The sequence below is a fragment of the Cicer arietinum genome, chromosome 7, assembly GCF_000331145.2.
Source record: "Cicer arietinum cultivar CDC Frontier isolate Library 1 chromosome 7, Cicar.CDCFrontier_v2.0, whole genome shotgun sequence".
Taxonomy (NCBI): Eukaryota; Viridiplantae; Streptophyta; class Magnoliopsida; order Fabales; family Fabaceae; genus Cicer; species Cicer arietinum.
In genome coordinates, this window is record NC_021166.2 from 51506199 (window position 1) to 51528442 (window position 22244).

Sequence of the window (22244 nt, forward strand, 5' to 3'; positions counted from 1 at the left end):
ATTGGGCTTCTTTTCACCCTCAAACCCAAGAGGTTGGTGAACATATACCTCCTCATTTAAGAACCCATTAAAAAAGGAACTTTTGACATCCATTTGGAATAGTTTGATACCTTTATGAGTAACGTAAGCTAGGAAAATTCTTATTGCTTCAAGTCTTGCTACAGGTGCGAATGTTTCATCATAATCAATTCCTTCTTGTTGGTTGTAACCTTATGCCACTAATCTTGCTTTATTTCTAATGACTTCTCCATCCTCATTTAGTTTGCTTTTAAATATCCATTTAGTTCCAATGATGGATTTGTCCAGAGGATGAGGCACAAGATTCCATACTTTGTTTCTTTCAAACTGTGATAGTTCCTCCATCATAGCTTCAACCCATGATTTGTCACAATTTGCTTGATCAATGGTTTTGGGTTCAACTTATGATATCATGGCCATGTTGTTAGTATTTTTCCTTTAGAGAATTTCTGGTCCTAACACCATCAACAATATTTCCAATGATCAGATCATGAGGCTGATGCGTTACTATTTTCCATCCTCTTGGAGGTTGCTGAGTGGTTCGATTAGAATCATCCTCCTCGTTTGGACTGTGTACTTGAGAGGATGAATGTTCATCTTCATCAGATTTATCCATATTTTCTAAACACAAGTCACCAAACTTATCAAAAATAACATGCATGGGTTCCTCCACAATTTGAGTCCTAAGATTATATATTCTATAACCTTTTGACTTTGTGGAGTATCCTAGAAAAACACCTTTATCAGATTTTGGGTCAAACTTTCCCAAATTTTCTTTATTATTTAGAATGTAGAAATAACATCCAAATATATGAAAATAAGAAATATTTGGTTTTCTTCCTTTACATAGTTCATAAGGAGTTTTATTTAAAAAATTTCTAATGGATGCACGATTAGAAACATAACAAGTTGTGTTGATGGCTTCGGCCCAAAAGTATTTTTCAATGTTGGCTTCATTTAAAATAGTTCTAGCCATTTCTTGTAAAGTTCTATTTTTTCTTTCAACAACTCCATTTTGTTAGGGAGTTCTTGGGCAAGAAAAATTATGAAAAATCCCATTTTCTTCAAAAAGACTTTTGAAATATTCAATTTTGAATTCACCTCCATGGTCACTTCTCACAGAGACAATTTTTTATCCTTTTTCATTTTGAATCTTTTTGCAAAAATGATGAAATGCCTCAAAAGCTTCATCTTTATGTTTTAAAAATAAAGCTCATGTAAAACGTGTGAAATCATCAACAATTACAAATCCATATCTTTGTCCACTAAGACTTGGAGTTTTGATAGGACCAAAGAGGTCATTGTGAAGAAGTTCAAGAGGATGATTTGTTGAAACAATGTTTTTAGAGTGAAAAGCTACTTTTAACTTGTTTTCCTTTGACACAAGCTTCACATACTTTGTCTTTCTCAAAATTAATTTTTGGAAGACCGTTAACTAATTCTAACTTTGATAGTTTAGAAATAGTATTTTAGCTTGTATGACCAGCTCTTTTGTGCCATGTCCATTTATCTTTATCAATGGATACAAAACAAGATTCAGTAGGTAAATCATCCAGATATAGTTCATATAAATTCTTTTTTCTAAAACCGGAGAAGAAAACTCTACCCGAGCATGAATTTTTAACCTCGCATAGAGTAGGCTTAAAAATAACTTCAAATCCCCTATCATTGACTAATACTTAGCAAGTTATGTTTTAAACCATCCACATATTGAGCATTTTCAATTTTAGTAGAATTATTTTTACCATTAATAAATGTACCTCTTATTTGAGCTTTATCATTGTTACCAAATGTGACTGATCCTCCATCCTTTATCTAAAAGGAAATAAAGCAGTGTTTATCCCTTGTCATATGCCTTGAGCAGCCACTGTCCAAGTACCAAGGCTTTCTTTTGTTGATTAGAGGATGAACATGTGTTAGAGTTTAAAAGTAACTTAGGTGCCCATATAGAATTAGGTCTTTGTTGGTTAGTTTTTCCTCTTGTGAGGATTTTCCTTTTGTGATAACAAATAGAATCATGGTGCCCATGTTTACCACATAACAAACATCCTTTCTTTATGTTGTCAGCTTTCTTCTTAGCATGACAGCTTTTGAAAGTATGTCCAAGTTTTTTGCAAAAAGTGCATTTTGGCATATCTTCTTGTTTTTTTGGCAAGAAAAAATTTTCATATAATTTTTGTTTTTGAGAACTTTTAAATCCAATACCAGCTTTGTCAAAGAATCCAGATTGAGATTCCATTACCTTTTGAAATGTTTCAGTAGATTTAACAAAGTTGGTAATGTCATTTTTTAGTTCTTCAACCTCTATTTTTAAGATTTCCTTTTCTATGTCCTTTTCTGGAGGATGAATTTTAACATTCTTTTCATTTAAAAGTGTTGTTGCTTAGATAATCATGAGATAACTCCAAATCTAGAATAATTTTTTCATACTTCTCATTCTTAGCTTGAAGTTTCTAATTGAGATTCTTTATTTCAAAAAGTTGATTTTTGAGAAAACCACATTTATGAGATAAAGTGTTTGAGTCATTTAAAAGATTGTCAAATTCAATTTCTAACTTTTCACAAGTAGGACATAGTTCTGAGATGATTATCTTTTCAGTATCTGATTTTGCCATGAGACGAAGGTTGGCATCTTCTTCATTTGACTTGTCACTGTCATCCCAAGTGATCATCATAGATTTATTTTTGTCGGGAAATTTTCTTGAGTTTCTTTTGTTTAGAGGACACTCACTTTTGTAGTGTCCCATCTTGTTGCATTCAAAACAAGTTATCTGACTTTTGTTAGTTTTTTCTTTTTCAGGAGATCTTCTATCATGTCCTCTTCGATTTATCATCCTCTGAATTCTTCTAGGAATTAGAGCGAGTTCATTCTTATCCTCATCCTCATATAGAGGATACTCTGAACTTTCCTTTTTTATGACATCTTTAGTCTTCTTGGAGGATGAACTTTCTATTTGGCTGGATTTTAGAGCTATCATTTTTACCTTTTTGCTTGGATTGTCTACCAGCAATAATGGTTTATGAACTCTTAGAGTTCCAACCAGATCTTCTAATTTCATGTTAGTTAAGTCTTTTTCTTCTGTGATGGCAGTCACCATTGGTCTCCATTCTTTTGGTAAGCTCCTTAGAATTTTTCTTATCCTCTCTTGAAGAGACCTTTCCAAGAGATCTCAAGTTGTTTAGTATGATTATTAACCTTGAGAACATTTCATCAATTTTTTCCTCCTCCTTCATTTCGAATAGTTCGAAATCTCTTACTCTCATGTCAATCCTTATATCTTTTACGTGACTTGATCCTTCATGATGGATCTTCAAATTGTCCCATAGTTCCTTAGTGTTTTTGCATTCTTCAACTCTATCATATTCTTCCCTGCTCAAAACACGCGTTAGAAATAAATGAGCTTTAGAGTTTAGGAGTACCTTAGCATTTTCATCAGTCGTCCACTGTGCTTGAGGTTTCTCGTCGAAGGTTGCATCTGTGTTATTGGTTCTGATGACGTGATCCTCGTTTTCAACCACAAACCACATGTTTTTATCTTGTGATATGAGAAATAGTCTTATCTTACCTTTCCAGTGGTAGTAATCTGTGCCATCAAAATAGGGTGGTCTGCTGAATGATCCTCCTTCAGGAATATACTTAGCTTTTGACACTTTTTCTTTTGATCTTTTTCTCTTACATTGTTAAATGTAATTTTCTAGAGAACCTTGCTCTGATGTCAATTGTTGTAGCTAAAATATCACTAGAAGGGGGTTGGATAGGAATTTTGCTCTTTTAAAAAATTTCTCATGTGTTTTTAAATGTTATCCTCTCTAAGAGGATGTGAATTTGAGGATGGTAATTTAAACCTTTAAATTTGAGATGAGTAAAAGAAAGAGAAAATATAGAGAATGACACACACAACTTTTATATTGGTTCATCCAATGAAGGCTACATCCAGTCCTCACACACTTGTGAGATTTTACTGATGATCAAACTGATTAACCTCCCATAGAGGTTGGTTACACTTTGTGTATTCTTTAACCTCACCAAGCTTACAACTTTGTTTCTTACAAGTTCCAACTATTTCCAAGTGTAACTCGCGTGGAAATTACAAAGTGATATGAGTATGATTGTTTCTCTTTGCTTAAACACTTTCTAAAAATATATTTCAAAGATCTAGTGTAGGATTATAGAAAGTATAAAGAGATGATGTAAATTTCTCTTGATAGCTTTAAGATACTTGATATTTTTATGCAATGTTGTTGTCTATTGATGATGAAGAGCATATTTCCTTTTATAGAGACTTTGAGGTTCCCTTTCCAAGTGACAAATGTTTTATGATCGTTGGGATTTCCATGCAGTTGTCCTCGGACTGGTTCAGTCCATCATCTTGCACGAGGTTCAAAAACTCTTAGGAATAAAAACATTTGTTTCAGTGAAGATCAGGTTTCAATGAGTCGGATCAGGTCAGACCCGAAAGTGACCTGGTACAGGTAAAATTTGGGTTGGATTGGGTGATCGGGTTGGCGGGTCGACCAGCGTCCATGTACACTCTTACTATATATGAAAGCAACCTCACATATGTTTTATATCCAATGTGGGACTTTAGTAGTTATAGAGATATATACTACTCAATATATGAGCGTTTTCCAATGTGGGACTTCAATAATTTTTAAATTTACACACTAACATACAAACAATCCCCAACTTGAATTAAAAAAAAAAATGTTTTTGATGAAACGTGAAACACTTCTATAAGGTTGTGCATAAACATAGTAAGTGAGATTCAGATTCAACAAGAGTGACTTGTAGTCTTGAACTCTATCTTTGACATCTAACTGACACACAACCTTTTCATAGGGTTATTCTCAAAAGCTCATGAATTAATGGCCTTGCACGTTTATTCCAGTATAGTTAACGTTCTAGGAATTCTACCTCAAATTTCTATAGGAAGCGACCCAACTTCCACATTCACATAGGCACATAATTTCCAATAGTATAAATAATGTACTAGATATTTTGTTGGCGAAATTTCTGGTAAATAATTTCCGCTATCAGAAATTTTGTGCCTTGAAATTTCTGGTAATTATAAAATTTGTACTAGATATTTAGGAGAAAAATATTACGAAAATTTTTTTAGAGTAATTTTTCTTTACCATTAATTTAATAAAAATTAAAGGAATATATTTGAAATTTTAACATTTTAAGGGTACGAGTTAAATTAAGGGATACAAAATCCAACCACTTGATCAAACTGCCCTACTCAAACTTTTCAGGCCAAGTCCGTATCTAAAACCCGGGACCCCATGTGGTCGAGTCTTGTTCCATCAAGGCTGACTAACACTTGTAATAATGTTTCATTAATATTATACATTCATGCTTACACGTTTCATTTTTTCTAAGTTACTCAATATACTTCTTAGTATTTCATTATGGTATTTAAAATGTACTTCAAGAAAATCATAATCAAATCTGAATTTTCTTATAGGTAACATGATTTGCATCGTTTATCATGTACTAGTATCATAATTTTTAAGTTTGTTAGTGGTCTCCATATCGAATCATAATTTGCATCATTATGGTATTTAAAGAGTGTTTTGTATTATCTCCACTCCTTTGGGTTGTCCTTTTAAGAGATATTAGCACTTGAATGTGAGATGGTAAGTCAATTAAATCAATTTGGTTTAATAATAATAGATTGAGTTTGTCATTTAGAAATAAAAGTTATGAATGATGAAATTAGTAAAATTGTTCAAATTTTGTCAGTTAGAAGGAGCTAATTTCAGTTTAGGAAAATATTACCCTTTTGGGGAGTGTATGAGAGTTTCGGTTTTATTTTAGACTGTTTATGGTGTTTTATCTTTTTCTTTTGCCTTACTTTATTTTGATCTTTCTTATTTTGCAGGTATGGACGAACAGGATTGCTTTTATTAACGGAATAGAGTAGGATATTTCTCACTTTTGTTTGAGTTTTACTATTCACCATATCTTACTCTTGACATTGTTTATGATGCTTGATAATCAAAACAAATTCAAATATAATGGTTGTGATGCAACTACTACTTCTAGGCCGATGATACTATTTCACCTAGTTTTACTCTTTTTTTTTTCTCTATCATGTTGTCATCATCTTTTCATTAAAGTTTAATCAATGAGATTCTGTGGCATCAGTTGCCCTGATTGTTGACTGGAATCATATGTAAGAATTCTCGTTACAAGTCATGAAGTTTGAGATTTGAAAATGTTATTTGAAGCTTAACTACGAGTTTGATTTCCTACATAAAATAATTTCGATTAACACTTATTTCAATCAATTTCAAGCAATTTTGACATTTTTTGATGGCTACGGAAATTACCATCCTATAAAATTCAATAGATCAAAGGGAACAATCATTATAAACAACTGGGTAGCGACAAATTCCATCTAAATACGTTTTTAGAGGTCATCATTATATCATTGTTGAATTTTGTTGTATATCATTCACTACAAACTAATTACCATGTACTTACCATTAATGTCAAATGTCATACAAGTAGTAAATTTATTATTCATATGATTTATCTTTCCACAACGAATGTTGCTCCATCCGTGTGAATTTTTAATAATTCAAAATTTAGTACATTATTTTTTCACCATTCGTTCTCCATAACCGATTATTAAAACCCCGTATTAAAAATTGTTAGGGTATCAGCGGTATGCGGAAGCACAAGATCTAATCAATTGAAAATAAAGAGAAGTAAAATAATAACAAGAGATGAACCCCCTTAGTGTAAGAGGTAAAAAAAACACAGGCGCTCAAGAGCGAAGTTCCACTATGTAAAAGAGAGTACAAGATATCCTCTTATAATGATGAGGACAAAGAAAGAACAATATTTTTCACTCAATATTTTCTCTCACAAAATAAACTCTCAAATGGAATAAAGAACTCTCAAATGGCTTTGTATTGGTGATGTGTGTTGATTATTTTTATGCCTTATGTGTGTTGCCTTTTATAGTCATGTAGAGTACCTTCTTCATCATGAAGTAACGTGACATGTGGCAATGAGCATGCAAATAAGGAGGAGGTGTGTAGCATGTAACAAAAGGCTAGGGAACATTTCCTCATTGCATGTCCACGTGAAGCAAGGTAAAATTGTTGGAGAAAGCTTCAACATTAAGGACTTAACATTGGCCACAAATTAAATAGCTTATAGATGAAGGAAGCAAATGAGAGCCACATATCTCAACAAAAATGAATCTTGATCTTTCGGCCCAGAGTAAATGAAATCCTGATAATATTAAGCTTCAATTTACTCCTGTCAATTCTTCCATTTTAGTGTCAAACCACCATGCTCGAATCCTAAGTTACTTTACCATCCTTTCTTTCTCCTTTTACCACCCTCCCTCCTTTTGCTTTCTCTCTCCTCATGATCAACCTTCCCAAATGTTTCAATTCAATATAACCTAAATATAAACGAGATTAAAATACAATAGATAATTATGTAATATAAAAATGTTACTATGACCCTGCGCTCATATCCAGTTGATCTGTTCATAGGGCAGGTAGTGGTGGATCTTGAAAGAAAATATCAATAAGTATTAACTATTTATATAGTTTTTTTTTAGAATTCCATGCGATTTGTACGTAGTCTTGAAAAGGTTAAAATTTCAATTCTCACATGCTTTACCATTTCTACAAGTCACACAATCTTTGTGCGTCATGCAATTTGCACAAGTTTTTAAAATATCACACAATTCATTCAAATAAAATATATCCACTTTATCGTTTTTTTTATCTATATATAAGAATATTTGAATGATCTTTTACGTTGAAGTAAAGATAAGAAGATTATTTTTTTTTATTATATTCTTAAAGAAAAATTATTTAAATAAAAAGAGTAAAAATGTAGAAAATAAAATAAAAAAGAAAAAAAGAGGTGATGTCATTTTTCAACATCAACGAATTAAAAATATTTTAATAATATATTAATATTATTTTATTAATGTATTATTATTTATAAAAAAAATTAAAAAATTCTGGAGATGCGTGTCCCTGTCATCTCCCAGAGATGCGTGTTTCGAAGACACATACGCCACATACGTAAAATGCAAAACAAAAATTACTTTTATATTTTAACCCTTTATTATCTATTATATTATATACAAAAGAGTTAGGAATATGATTTTTTCATTTTTTTCATTTTTTTATTTTATATTCTCTAATCGTAAAAAATAACATCATTAACATTCTTTTCATCTCTATTTTATTTGATCTCATCCTTCCCTTTTAAATTGAGCTCTGTTGCATGATGCCAAAATGAAATTGATAACATTTTCACTCGCATTTAACATTGATAAGTGTTCGTAGGTTTCACAAACTTTACTGTGACCATGTCTTTTTTTTTACTCGAACGACTATTAAAAAAAGGTCATCCACATTTCTTACATTTTTTAAAAAGAACCTTGAATCCACATCTAGAAAGAAAATAACCTTGCTCAATATGGAGTGTTATTTGATCTTGATTATTTTGGTTTTATTATCCAATATATTTGTAAGAAATTATTTGTAATTAATTAATTATTTGTAATAAATTGATGTAATTAATTATTTGTTTTTATACAATATAAGTTTTTAATCCAACTGATTTAAAAGAAATAGAGAAATTTAGATTAAAATATCCAAACTCGTATGTATTAGTGAAGTAGAATTACTATAATTTCAAATAATCCTTCATCAAAAAATATTTAAACATTACAATTCAAAACGATGGGACGTGTTTAACTTCAATAACTTAGTCTAACGGTAAAAAAAAAAATTTGTTTTAAAAGGCCTACATCTCAAATTTTGCTTTAGGCAAGAAAATATGTTATACCAATCCTTTGAACTCGAACATACTTTATGAATCGACTCGACAATTAATTATTTAAACTTTGTTCATGAACCAAATCAGATGAACTTCGGCTAAAAACAAAGTTTATTGACTAAAGCTGAAGTATATAAAATTCGGGTCATTTGATTTATAAATTGCTCGATTATATAAATATCATTGACTAATATTAATATTGTTGGTTAATATTATTATAAGTTTTTTACTCAATATTAGCTTGGTTGTTCACTAGTGCTACTCTATTCTAATTTTTGGTTGAATATGATTGTAGTAGTGATAATACTTACAACAAACAAATAAATTAATAACTATTTGAAAAAAAAAATGACAACTAAATTAATCTAAAAAAATAGTAATTTTTCATAGACCTCCATAAACTTAATTGACAGTTATTATTTTCAATTAAACAATTACTAATACATATTCATCCTGTGACGCACAAGATAAATTATAATTGAAATGTGATAAATATTTTTATTAATTAAATTAAAATATATGAAATATAAAATATATTAAAATATATAATGATGAAATTTAAAAATCAACTTCAACAAAAAAAAAAATCAGCAATTTGTTAGTTGTTATACATAGGATAAGTTATAATTGAATAACGTATATTTTTTTTAGAGATACATATCCAATCAAATTACACCATAATATCACTTTCTTAAATTAGTTGTTAAAATATGTCTACAAAAATTCACATACGGTGAATATTGACAGTAGCTTACTGTGCTCGTGAATTGAATGCTTTATTAACATTTACTTTAAAAAAAGTACAAGGAGAAAATTTTCATTAATCCTAGTTACACGACTATTTTACAATTGTCCCAAACATAATTGGAATTTGACTTTATCACACAAGAAAAAGAAACATGGAAAGTTTTTATCGAGAAATTGGAGTTGAATGAACCATTCAACACATAAATTTATAATTAAAAAGACAAAATATGTTTACAGCTCAACTGACAAAATACTGATATTGTTAGGTTAGACATTATATACTAAGTTCAAATCCCAGACATCGCAATTGTTTGTGAGTTTGACAAAAACAAAATATGTTATTATCTTCCAAGGATAAAATTAATATGCACTATGAATGTAATGGAAAGTTATTTAACACCGATAACTAATCATGTTAGACAAGACATCTCTTTTTTTTTTCCGCATTAAATCATTGTTTGGCAATCCAATTTTTTGAAAGACTCTCTAAAGCAATCTTGATATTACAACAGGAAAGGCTCTCTAATGCACGAAGCTTTATTTGTCAACGAGAAAATTCTGAACAAATAATTTGAACACTTTTGCTTCCCACATCCTTCATTTTGCTTCCCACACCCCTTAATTTTTTTGTAAATCCAAAATATCCTTCCCTCTTTATTCAATTAACTCCATCATTTCTATCTTCATCATCTTCATCTTCATTAACCTAACATTCAATCATCTTCATATTTTCCTTCTTCAATCATCTTCAATCATTTTCAACATTCTTCAATCATTTTCAACTCCTTCATCGTCTTCAACACCTATATCATCTTCAACACCTTCATCATCTTCAACACCTTCAACACTTCAATCATCTTCAATCAAGTAAGCAAATCCTTATTTATCAATGGTGTTCGTGTTTTCTATTTTTGAATGTTTATCAATGGTGTTGTTGTTTTTGAATGTTTATCAATGGTGTTGTTGTCTTTGAATGTTTATCCATGGCATTGGTGTTCGTGTTTTCTGGGTTTGATGACACTGAGTTCACGTACGTGAACTCAGTTAACGTAGGGATTAGTTTTGGAGTTCACGTCTGTGTACTTAGATCACGTAGGATTAGGTAGTTGACATTTGTGATCTTAAATCATGTAGGTTTAGGGAGTTCATGTCCGTGAACTCATATCGCGTAGGGTTAGGAGTTCACGTCCGTGAACTCATATCACGTAGAATTAGGTAGTTGACGTATGTGATCTTAAGAACATATGGGAATCATGTTGCGACACGACTATGGGACGTCGTGGTAAATTTATGAATCAAATTAAATTTTTAATAGTTGCTTAATGTGTTTAAACTTATATTTGTTCGGTTAATTTATTTCAGGATCGCGGAGAGTTAGGGTTTTTTAGCAACGGTAAAAATTTAAAAGAAGTTGTTATTGAAAATGAAGAGGTTGAGGAACTTGTTAAAAACTTCGAGTTATATACGTTGCTAAAATGCAGCTACGAGATGATCGACAAAGGGATCATTTATGCCTTTGTCGAGAGGTGGCATCGCGACACCAATAGCTTTCATCTTCCAATTGGAGAGATGACCATTACTTTGGATGATGTCTCCTCGCTGCTGCATATACCTATCACTAGTGCATTCTTCAGCGTTAATATATTTAACATGGATGATGTTGCAGAATTATTGGCTGAGCTTCTTGGGGTTAATCAGGCTGCTGCATATGCTGAGTTCAACTTGACGCGAACAACCACTGTTTGATATAGTTGGTTGCTTGACGTATACCATCAGCGATGTGCTAATCAGCATTGGCAGATGGCTGCGAGGGCATTTCTTTGATGTTTGGTCGGTTGCACCTTGTTCAGCGACGAGAGTGCCTTCGTAGTGAGCGTTGCCTACCTTGAATGCTTCAGATATCTCAACTCATTCGGGGGATATGCATGGGGTGTTGTTGCGCTTGCTTACCTCTACGACAATCTTCGAGAAGCGAGCATGCATCAGACTAGAACGGTATCAGGGTATCTGACACTATTACAGGTATTTACGCTTGCTTTCCTGGTCTGGTTTTTTTTTTTTATTTATTTCCTGGGCTGGATTACTCATTTATGGTCTGATGTTTTCTTGATTTCTTGTACTGGTTTGGCGATTTTCTAGCTTGGTTTGTTTGTTGTTTTTCTGGGTTGCTTTACTGATTTATGGATATCTTATTATATATGTGCATGTGTGGGTGTATGAGCATTTTCCAGCATTATATGCAAATTTTTATAGACTATCTCAAATTTATTTTAAGGAGTATCCTAGAGCACTTAGATGGAAGCCAAAACGGGATAAGGATTTGGTTCTTCCATTTAGGAAAGCACTTGACGAGATTGATGTTGATGACATATGTTGGACACCCTACATAGAGCATAGATCGAAGCGACCATTTGAGGTTGTTTCATTATTCAGATGGTGGATACGTTGTGGTCCCAAGATGTATGCTCACTTGCCAGATAGGGTATTGCGTCAATATGGACATGTCCAAACCATCCTTGGTTCACCTTTGGAGATAGTAGGTCAGACGACCACACCAGAGGAAATGGACGTCATGTTTACGCAATATGTTGTGCATGTAGTTGACGATGGGGCAATTGTACATGAACATGTAGACTGTGCAAATAAGTACATGGTCTGGTTTCGTCGGATTTCTCATCCATATATCATTCGTAGAGAACCAGTCCATGTAGCTCATTCGGTTGCAGAACCTGCCGATGATGATCATGCTCCAGCTCCAGTTAAAACAATGGTAAATTCATTTAAATTTAATTTATGACATAATTAAATTAATTAGTCATGTAATTTTTTTAACTAAATTAATTAATTAATGTATTTTTTAATGTAGAGCCGAGCAATACAAATTGCAGAGGAGCTTCTTGGTCAACAACTGGTATTACCTGATGGCATGACACTCGTGAACGAATTAATTTTGGTGTTGCGATCTCAGATGAGTGGTGGTATAGATTGGATCAACGTAGTACCATATCGTAGGAGACATAGAGGGACTTAGACATTAGTTGGATTTGGATTTGTATTTTGGATATGTATTTTGAATATCATTTTGGATATGTATTTGAAATATCATTTTGGATATGTATTTTGGATATCTATTTTGGATTTCGACAGTATTAAATATCAAGTGCACCTTTTGCCTTTTTTTGGTGCACCTTTTGTTTTAACCTTGGCAACAGGTGGACACATCGACGTAGTGGATGGATACGCGATCTCTCGTAATTTACCTTTAAGTGAAATTTTGCCAAGTATATCAAGTTCTTCAAACTTTTTCACTATCACATCTATTTCATGTTTCACAGATAACTCTGAAGGTTTACTCGATGCATCAACATGAAAAGTTAATTTACTCCACCAAACATGAATATTGTCTAATGGAATGGAACGTGGGATCATACTATACATGGCTATTTCACATGCACAAGGTAGACCATGTGTTGTCGTGCAACGACACTCAATCTAATCAATACCTACATACTTCATGCGATCATACTCTGCCGCAATGTGATCTATTGCATTTTTGGACACAACACCGCGTATATTGGCATATAATCTATTAATATATCGATGCACCTTTTGAATGATGCCATTTTCAAATGATGTTATTACATTATTGTGTTGTAATACAATCATGTTATTGATGTTTTCCCAAACATTGCATATATCACCAATATTATCTTGTAATATCCTTTTCAAACTCCAATGCGCTGACTCAACCCTTTGTGTTGTGGTGTTCCCAAAGTGCATAACACTATTTGTCCACGCCTCAACAAACCTTTCCTTGTGAGGAATTAACCACTGCTCGTGTACATAATCATAAAAAATAGAACAACTACTACAAATTTATTCAAAGATAGCCAACTTCATGTAGTACTAAGCCTTATCATAATTGTAAATAAGAGCCTCTCATGCCTCCATTATTTGCGCCTGTTTCTTTTTTGGAAACACAGTCATCTTGCACTTGACTTTGGCATTCTTGCATATATGAAACAAGAATAATAAATTATTGCTTTTGAAAAAACATATTCAACTGTGTTCATCAAAGCAAGGTCTCTATCAGTAACGATGATTTCAACTTCACCACTTGTAATCTATTCTTTCACCATTTGTAGTGCCCACGTGAAGTTATCAGCACGCTCAGACTGTAGATATGCAAATCTCACACAAAATGTCATTTCAGTAGATGTAACACCAATAATCTAAAATAATGGCATTCAATACCTACAGGTCTTGTATATGCTATCCATAATTAATACTATGTGAAAATTATTTACAAGAGTGATAGCATCTGGATAGACCCAAAATATGTCTCTCAACTCATCTGAACCATCTACCTTTCTATATCGATAGACATATTTGTCGCGTTCCATCAATATCAAAAGATGTTGCATTTTTGTTCTATTACCTATAAGTGATGAACGATATGCTAGACGTGCATTGTGAACTTGTTTTATTGTCGTCAAACTTTCAACGTTATGATCCCTTAGTGTCATTAAAATGTTTTTTGATTTTACCAAGTTCTTCGTCATATCACCAAGTACATTTTTCTCGTCTTGAGACAATCGGCCTAAGAAAGAATGACCAATCAGTTTTTTGGCCAATTCGTGGTTATGGAGACCACACATTACATGCAAATACCATCTCTCACCAACACTTGATCGTGTTCCTCTAAATCTAAGTGGACATTCACATTTTCTAGTCCAAGTACTCCTCTTAAGATTAGGATTCTTCCAAGGTCTATATTTACCACTTTTTTCACAACCAATAATTAATTTTGTCTTTGTTCTTGGTCGTGCTGTCGCAGTTTCAGATCTAAAAATGACAACGACAATTCCATTTTCCCTTCCAACATTTCTAGCCCATTTCAATAAATCATCTCGTGTATCAAACATCATGCCGGTGGTAAACACATCAGTCAAATCAATCATAACAGGTTCAACTCTGTCATTCATATTGTCAAAATTAGGTTCCAAATCATCCTACATTTCTTCAAAATTAGGATCCAAATCATCATACATTTCCTCAAAATCAAGTTCCAAACCTTCATACATTTCCTTAGTGTTGTCTCTCCCTTGATCCATTTAACTGCATCCAAAAAATATAACATAAAAAACCCTAACACCTAAACCCACAAAAAAAATCACACTTATAAGATACACGTATGTGTACGTGAACTCAGTTAACGTATCAAATATGTTAATTGAATTCAAGTAAACGTACATGAACTCAATTCACGTAAGACTCATATGTTTCAATAATATGACATGTACGTGAACTCAGTTCACGTATGTTTACTTGAATTCAATTCGCGTATTTGATACGTTAACTAAGTTCACGTACACATACGTTAACTCAATTCACATATCTTATGTGAATTCTTAAACTCCATTAATGTACGCAATATTAAATCACATACGTCTATGTAAACCTAAATAACGTAGCATCTAGGTTTTCTTTACTTTATCAGGTACGTGAACTCTTTTCACGTACTTGTACGTGAACTCAGTTCACATACAAAACCCAGATTTTGAAAAAAAATTGAAACTAAAAAACACAACAACATACATACCTAGTTGACTCACTTTAACTACAATGTGAAGATGTTGAAGATGATTTAAGATTATTGAAGATGGAATGTATCAAAATGATTGAAGATGTTAGGTTAATGAAGATGATGAAGATAGAAATAATGGGGTTAAATGAATATAGAAGGAAGGGTATTTTGGATTTATAAAAAAAATTAGAGGTGTGGGAAGCAAAATGAGGGGTGTGGGAAGCAAAAGTGTAATTTGAATTGTAAAAAGACATTTTAAAACAAAACTGCAATAAGATATTTAATCTGAACTTGCATAATATGATATATCAAACAACTGCTGTGAGCAATTGGAAACCCGCTCTCAATTATAATTTTCCACAATTATTTACTTTCAAGAACATAAATTGGTAAATGACTGTAGAAACAATATACAAAGATAATCTTCACTATATTTTTTAGTTACATCAGAAGAGAATAATAACATTGGTTAGAAAGAATGATAACTTGAACTAACAGCAGAAATTGGACTGTTCAATATAACATTTTCATCTTTTTACAATCAATATATCTCAATGATCAGGGGAAAATAAATTGACTAGTGTTACAAACTGTATAAATGATCATGACTCAAGAGGATTCTAATGGACTATAATTGATCATATACTCCTCTGCCTGAAAGCATCAATCACATCAACAAGGTAGTTGGTGCAAGAAAACCAAAAGAAGATTATCTTTCTCATGACTCAAGAGGATGCTGCCAATTTGGGATCTTTCAACCATTTCCAGGCCGTCATCAAACCAGTACCATCTCTGGGGAAGAAGAGTCCACCGGAACCAACCTCTATCGATCCAAATTCTCGTCTAGCAACAATTTACATGACCACTCAATACCCAAAAATTATCAACCAACACAATAAAAAACTTATACTTATGCACAAATATTATACAAGTTAAGCTACTTACGTTTTCCACATTTTGTGAATATATCACTTTTAGAGGTCCTTCTTCAGTGGCAGCCCAGACCTTAATGGTGCAATCAGATGAACCAGATAACAAGAAATTGTCCCAACATCTAAGGGATGTGACTGGGCCAGTATGCCCATGGAGTGTCACTGTACACTCAAATGTGTCAAGATTCCAAACCTGAATAAAACAATAACAAATTACTATCTCACCAAAAACATAGATAAAAGCAACAGTCATTTGTGTACCTAACATAGGAGAACAATAGACAAACCAAAGATTCATAATGACAAAACATGGATAAAAATATACAACAAAATACACACAACAATGTCAATTCCAGCATTACACAAGAAAAAGACAAAGACTCTTTTGGCAAAGTCTACATCAGTATGCAGAACTGGACATCAGACAATATTATAAAAGTATTATCTTATATTAGACCACAACTAATATCAACCCTACCCCCCAAAACAAAAAGGGAAGATGAAAAAAATATTAAAGAAACCCTACCAGAGACCTCCCTTCATAGATTCAATGGCAAAATTCAAAGAGACTAGTTCAAAACTTAGGACAAATGTAGTTGCATCTTCAACTAAACACTACCAGAAGAAAAGAACAGCACAGGATGATACCAATTAAAGAAGAAAGACTGTTGTCCACCTAATAACAACCTAATCGGTTCAACAATTAGGTTACCAATAAAAGAGTAGGAAATTGAAACAAAACCATTCTTAGAAATAAGCCAAATTTCAGTACAACAACAAAAATCATCTAGCTAAAGCTTAAAATGCTCCAACTCCATTCTGTCACAAAATCAGACAGAAAGAGAGTGAATTTCACAGAGAAAGACTTAAAAATCAACATATCAAGAGCAAAAAAAACCAAAATTTCATAACTGAACATTAACAGATCAAAAACATGAACATGAAGAGATTCTAATTTGATCATAATTTGACAAATATGATATTCTCTGTCCAGTAACTAATAAAAAACCTTAATAATATTTTTTTAAAAAATTCCATTGAGAAATACATAGATTTGAAAGGAAAAAAATCAGAGAATCCTCGCAAACAGACAATAGAAATACCTTAATGGTTTGGTCCATTGATCCTGAGTAAAGCATCTTGTGGCATCCAATGGTAAGGCAAAAATTATTGCATTTCGTAGGAATACTAAAGGGTGGTTAACTCCAAGTACCTTCTTGTGTCCTTGAAGCTTTGTTAATGTGGACAACGCATCACCGTAAACACAGTTTTCATCCATCCAATATTTGCAGATAATTGGTGAAGATTTCTGAGAAGCCTCAGCAACTTGAGTGAGTTGAGTTGAATGAGTAGTTAACAGAGTGAATTGCTTTATTTATAGGTTTGCGGGTTTCTTCCTCACAACCGGGTTCTGCCCTTCTTTCTAAGGCACAATATAATAACCACAACCACACGGGTTCCCTTTTTACAGTTTCTCAAATTATAATTATTATTATTATTAAATTCTCAAAATTTATATTTTTCGAAAAAATTTATAAAGTTATAAAAGAAATAGAATATTTTACCCTCAACAGTTTTCAATCACACTTGACCCAACAAAGTGAATTATTCCCATTGAGTAGCCAAAAAAATCTTAAAAACAGATTTGAAAAAACAAAAACCAAATCAAGGAAGGGACAAGGACAGGGAGTGATTGTTGGTAAAGGCAAGAGGAAGAAGAAAAAAGGGTGTCTGTGGATAAGAATTGAACACCACACGTGTGAATCATGTCCACTTCAACATGCTTCTCTTCCCTTCCTCTACCTTCTTTCACCAAAACCAAATCATCTCCAAGTAAGTAACATTAACTACTTACACTCTTCTACGAGCTTGTTTGAGACATCACCAATCATTTTATAGCACAATTTTATGTAATGTCAATATATTTATTTATTGTTTTTAATTTATCATTTGCAACAGAATTACAATTTTTATAGTTTTTGATGGTTTGTGTCTAACTATCTAATCCTACCCATGTTGTTTGATTGCTTTTAATTTCTAATTCTTGTTCTTATTGTAATAATTGTTGTTGTGAAAATGCTATGAAGAAGACTAATATAATCTTAGTTTAAAAGAATTATAATAGACTATCATCATGGCCAACGAAGGTTGCTCCAATTTTGGTAAGGATTGAGTTAATATCCCATAAAAACTTAGGATTCGAATTATGTTGTCTGTACAAGGATCTTGTTGATGGATAATATGTAAGTAACTATATAAGCTCTCTGAGCCTTGAAGCTTTTCCTGATCGTGGCGAGCTTCTGAAATTCAATTTACCTAAACTTTATTTTATTATTAAAGAAAATAGACTATTGGCGTTGTGACATTACACTTAACGCACGGTGAGTTAAAGCTTGAAAGGGTAGCTTTTTGTTGGCTGTGCAGTGTCACCATGGAATGTACGATTTCCAAACACACCCTATATGGAAGGCTTATGATATGAATTTGTGATGTTTATTTCATTAATGATATTAAGATTGTGAAAGATAACGAAGGTTCCTAAGCTTATTGTTTTTTCTTAGTGTGCAGCATGAGTAAGGATCCAGTTCGTGATTGGATTCTGTCCGAAGGAAAAGCTTCAAAGATAACCAAAATTAGTCCTGTTGGTGGTGGTTGTATCAATTTCGCGAATCGCTATGACACTGATGCTGGTTCTTTCTTTGTTAAAACAAACAGGTTTGAACTATGAAGCATACGTTCTTCTGTTTTTTCTTTTGATTATTGAGTTATCTATCTGTTGATCATTTTGCATTTGTTGCATTATTTTCAATCATCTCTGAAAGAAATTTAAATTCCTTTGTTTCTTCTTATACATGACAAGTTTGAAAGTTGAAACTCTATAACAGGAGTATTGGAGAATCAATGTTTGAGGCTGAGGCTCTTGGTTTAGAAGCTATGTATGAAACCGGGACAATCTGTGTGCCTAAGCCATATAAGGTAACAATTAACTGTAGTGTTTTGAAGGAATCAGGACATGACAGTGTTGTCAATCAATCGTGGATTGCGGAAAATAACAGTTTGTTTGAATTCTGCTACACTACAACACTATAGCGCCATTATAGCCTTTAATTGATAATACTTTATACTAAACCGCATATAGCTGAACGATAGGCTATAGCGCTGCTATTTGACAACAGTGAATCGGGATACTGTTTTTGCTAGTTTGCTGGAGTGAACTTGAGGTAACTTGTTGCTAGGGACTGTAGGTTGGACCGCTACCGGCAGGTGGTTCTTTCATCATTATGGAATTCAAAGAATTTGGGGGATCTCGAGGCAATCAGGTTAGCTTCTTAGTAAGTACTTCTAATTAGGAAAACTTGTGCACCTTAATTGTAATTTCTTGCTTCGCAGTCTGTTCTAGGGAGGAGGCTTGCTCAAATGCATAAGTCTGGAAAATCTAGTAAAGGCTTCGGTTTCGACGTTGATAATACCATTGGCAGGTATACTTCTTCGTCATGAAAGTTATAGTGCTGTATTGTAATTGTTATCATTTATTATGCCTTTTTTCATGTTAGAATATATCAACTGAACATCACATTAGTTTGTATGAGCAAAGTTTTTTGTAATTTGTCATAATTGATTTTTAATTATATGGTCTATATATTATGAGGTAGTACTCCACAGATAAATACCTGGTCATCAGATTGGATTCAGTTTTATGGAGAACATCGATTAGGTTACCAGTTGCAGCTGGCATTAGACCAATATAGTGACAGAACCATTTTTGAAAAAGGTAATTTTGTTTCAGTACAGTACTATTGTTCTTTCCATCCATTGATTTTAGCCATACACCTGATTTTGGTGTATCACGTGAAGTTTACTTAGTTTAATTTGCCAATTTTTTGTGATATTTTCTCATTACAATAATTCTTGGCGAGTACTGACATGCTTTTTACTTAGTTTAATAATGTTATAAGTGTTCTAGACTCTCCTCTAATATAAGACTATTATTTATATGGATTGACTTGTTCGACAGGGCAGATACTAGTGAAAAACATCGCACCGCTGTTTGACAATGTGGTGATTGAACCATGCTTGCTACATGGAGATCTATGGAGTGGAAACATAAGCTCCGACAAAAATGGAGAACCTGTCATATTGGACCCAGCATGTTATTGTAAGTCAAGCATTAGTAAGAAGGTGTTATTTGGCAATAGCAACTAAAGTTTGGAACCAAAATTCTAGTTAAAATACAAAGGAAAAATAAAAAGGAAATTTTTTATTTAAAATTTCTCATATAGCAGTGTCTTTTGATTTTGATATTGCCTGCCAAAAATGCTGAATCTGGAAAATAGTAGACTTACATATGATTTTGATATTGCTTGCCAAAAATACCGTAGACTGTTGTGATCGCTGAATACTTCAAACTTAGATAGCATCTTTGTATCTTTAGCACGAACACTTTTCTGGTTTGCCCTTGACTCAAAATTCGAGCGAGATTTTGATATTTATCACACATTTGGAAATAACTTATTTGTTGAGAATAAAATGCCTAAATATCTTTTGAAGATTTTATTTAGATTTAGATTTATATTTATATTTTGATTTAGATCTAAATATATTTAAGATTTAGAATAAAGATATCTTTAGAATATACTACCATTTATATTTTGTTTTTTCTTGTTCTATAGATGGACACAATGAGGCAGAATTCGGTATGTCTTGGTGTGCTGGCTTTGGAGGCTCATTCTATAATTCTTATTTTGAGGTAATATTGATAGCTGAAATATGGTACTGATAGAAAACAGAATTTTATTAACTTGAATTGACGAGCTCTGAAGCTCTTACAATGCTGGAAATATGAAAATGAAGAAAAAGAAATAAACCAGAGCTCCAAGAACTCCTAAACCAGAGCAGAATTGCTCCTAACCAGCCTAATTGTTTCTTAGAATATTTTCTGAATGTCTCCCCTCTTCCTATTCCCTCATTCTTATAACATAAAATAAATGACATTATTAATTAGTTTTTATTCCTTTCATTCATCCTTCTTGAAACTGAATGTCTTTCTCACTTCCCCCTCTTTAATGGAATATCAGTAGAATAAGAGACATTGTTACTAGCATTTATTCCTTCCCATCCATCATTCAACAAATTGAATGTGTGTGAAGTGTGTGACTTGGTTGAGTGGACCCCACTATTTGGGCCCTCGTTTCTCTTAATTTGCCGTGTTCTATCATTGCCATCCGCTTCAAAATGAGCCTTGTCCTCAAGGCTAACATTAAGACATTGATTCTGTAGCAAACTTCCATGTTCCCAGCTGATGGTTTCCTTATTCTCTTCCCATGTTATGACTTTTCTTGGCTTTAGTATATTCGTGGTAACAACATTAAGTTCTTTTTCCCAATTGATTCTCCAATTCTCCGAATTTTGACACTGCAGCTTCACAGTTTTCCCCTTCCAGTCCAAGCAAATTGTCATTTCTTCCCAATCAAATGACACCTTGCCTAACTTATGCAGCCAAGCCACTCCTAAAATCATGTCCTCACCTTGTAATTCCACTATGTAAGCTTCAACAGTGGTCTGGAACCTTCCAATTTGAATGTCAAACTTCTCACACTTTTCTGTTATGGCCACATAGGAACCGTTTCCAAATTTTGCATTCGTAGCTGGGATCTGTTCTAATGGAAGTTGCAGAACTGCAGCCATTTGAGGAGTCACAAAATTATGAGTAGCACCAGTGTCCACCATCATCGTGACCGGTATACCCTTCACGGTACCTTCTAAACGTAGGGGAAAAGGGAACCAATTTTGAGCTTTGCCTTCCTCTGCTATTCTGCACAGCACTGCAGAGTTGCATCTTACTGCAACGTCTTCCTCCCCTTCCTTCAATTCGATAGCTAGGACTTCACCGGCATCGTCCGCCACTTCATCATCCCCCAGAATTATCAAACGCAGCTGTTTTTCAGCACACTGATGAAGAGGGTGGAACTTTTCCCCACATCGAAAACAGAGGCCTCGCGCCTTACGTTCCATTAACTCAGAATATGGAAGATGCTTAGTTCCCCGATTGCGATTTTCGTGGTTCCCCCGTCGCTCCTCATTGCCATTTGTTCGTGTTTGGTACTGATTAAGGTTGCCTCCTTGCATGCTTAATTCC

At 33.1% G+C, this 22244-nt stretch overlaps 3 protein-coding genes across 6 annotated transcripts in view; 1 reads left to right on the plus strand and 2 right to left on the minus strand.

Annotated features, from left to right (window-relative positions):
- Window positions 1-13081: 13081 nt before the first annotated feature.
- LOC101496487 (uncharacterized) lies at window positions 13082-14574 on the minus strand. Its single transcript, XM_012718751.1, has 3 exons — window positions 13897-14574; window positions 13726-13821; window positions 13082-13420 (listed from the first exon to the last, which is right to left on the minus strand). The coding sequence occupies exons 1-3, from the start codon at window positions 14572-14574 to the stop codon at window positions 13082-13084; spliced, it is 1113 nt and encodes a 370-aa protein (XP_012574205.1).
- Window positions 14575-15587: 1013 nt separating this feature from the next.
- Window positions 15588-17534, minus strand: LOC101512902 (zinc finger CCCH domain-containing protein 62-like). Of its 3 annotated transcripts, none has more exons than XR_012161361.1 (3): window positions 16635-17112; window positions 16122-16301; window positions 15588-16019 (listed from the first exon to the last, which is right to left on the minus strand). XR_012161361.1 is itself a non-coding variant. In XM_027337067.2 (3 exons), exons 1-3 carry the CDS (start codon window positions 17385-17387, stop codon window positions 15849-15851), a joined length of 417 nt encoding a protein of 138 aa, XP_027192868.1. In that variant the 5' UTR covers window positions 17388-17534; the 3' UTR covers window positions 15588-15848. The 3 variants fall into 3 exon arrangements, 2 of the variants coding, with proteins under 2 accessions (XP_027192868.1, XP_004510881.1); XM_027337067.2 differs by lacking the exon at window positions 16635-17112 and adding an exon at window positions 17322-17534; XM_004510824.4 differs by lacking the exon at window positions 16635-17112 and adding an exon at window positions 17212-17526.
- A 193-nt stretch (window positions 17535-17727) lies between these two features.
- LOC101512368 (protein-ribulosamine 3-kinase, chloroplastic) overlaps window positions 17728-22244 on the plus strand; it is a 6949-nt gene continuing 2432 nt past the window's right edge. The window contains exons 1-8 of one of the 2 annotated variants that reach the window (XM_004510821.4): window positions 17728-17941; window positions 18670-18823; window positions 18994-19084; window positions 19354-19428; window positions 19499-19587; window positions 19762-19880; window positions 20124-20264; window positions 20779-20855. In XM_004510821.4, the coding sequence (XP_004510878.1) occupies window positions 17875-17941; window positions 18670-18823; window positions 18994-19084; window positions 19354-19428; window positions 19499-19587; window positions 19762-19880; window positions 20124-20264; window positions 20779-20855 (813 nt within the window). In that variant the 5' untranslated portion in view covers window positions 17728-17874. The remainder of the gene's footprint in view (window positions 17942-18669; window positions 18824-18993; window positions 19085-19353; window positions 19429-19498; window positions 19588-19761; window positions 19881-20123; window positions 20265-20778; window positions 20856-22244) is intronic. The other variant, XM_027337066.2, reaches the window with a different exon arrangement.

What these genes read in the sequence shown, in the direction of transcription:
- LOC101496487 (XM_012718751.1), bottom strand. Translation starts at nt 14,574, where the DNA reads ATGAATGACAGAGTTGAACCTGTTATGATTGATTTGACTGATGTGTTT. An exon ending in ATCCAGATGCTATCACTCTT is followed by an intron (nt 13,822 to 13,896) that starts GTAAATAATTTT and finishes CCATTATTTTAG; the next exon opens with ATTATTGGTGTTACATCTAC. An exon ending in TCACGTGGGCACTACAAATG is followed by an intron (nt 13,421 to 13,725) that starts GTGAAAGAATAG and finishes GTACACGAGCAG; the next exon opens with TGGTTAATTCCTCACAAGGA.
- LOC101512902 (XM_027337067.2), bottom strand. Translation starts at nt 17,387, where the DNA reads ATGGATGAAAACTGTGTTTACGGTGATGCGTTGTCCACATTAACAAAG. An exon ending in AGCTTCAAGGACACAAGAAG is followed by an intron (nt 16,302 to 17,321) that starts GTACTTGGAGTT and finishes TGTTTTATTCAG; the next exon opens with GTTTGGAATCTTGACACATT. An exon ending in ATTCACAAAATGTGGAAAAC is followed by an intron (nt 16,020 to 16,121) that starts GTAAGTAGCTTA and finishes AATTGTTGCTAG; the next exon opens with ACGAGAATTTGGATCGATAG.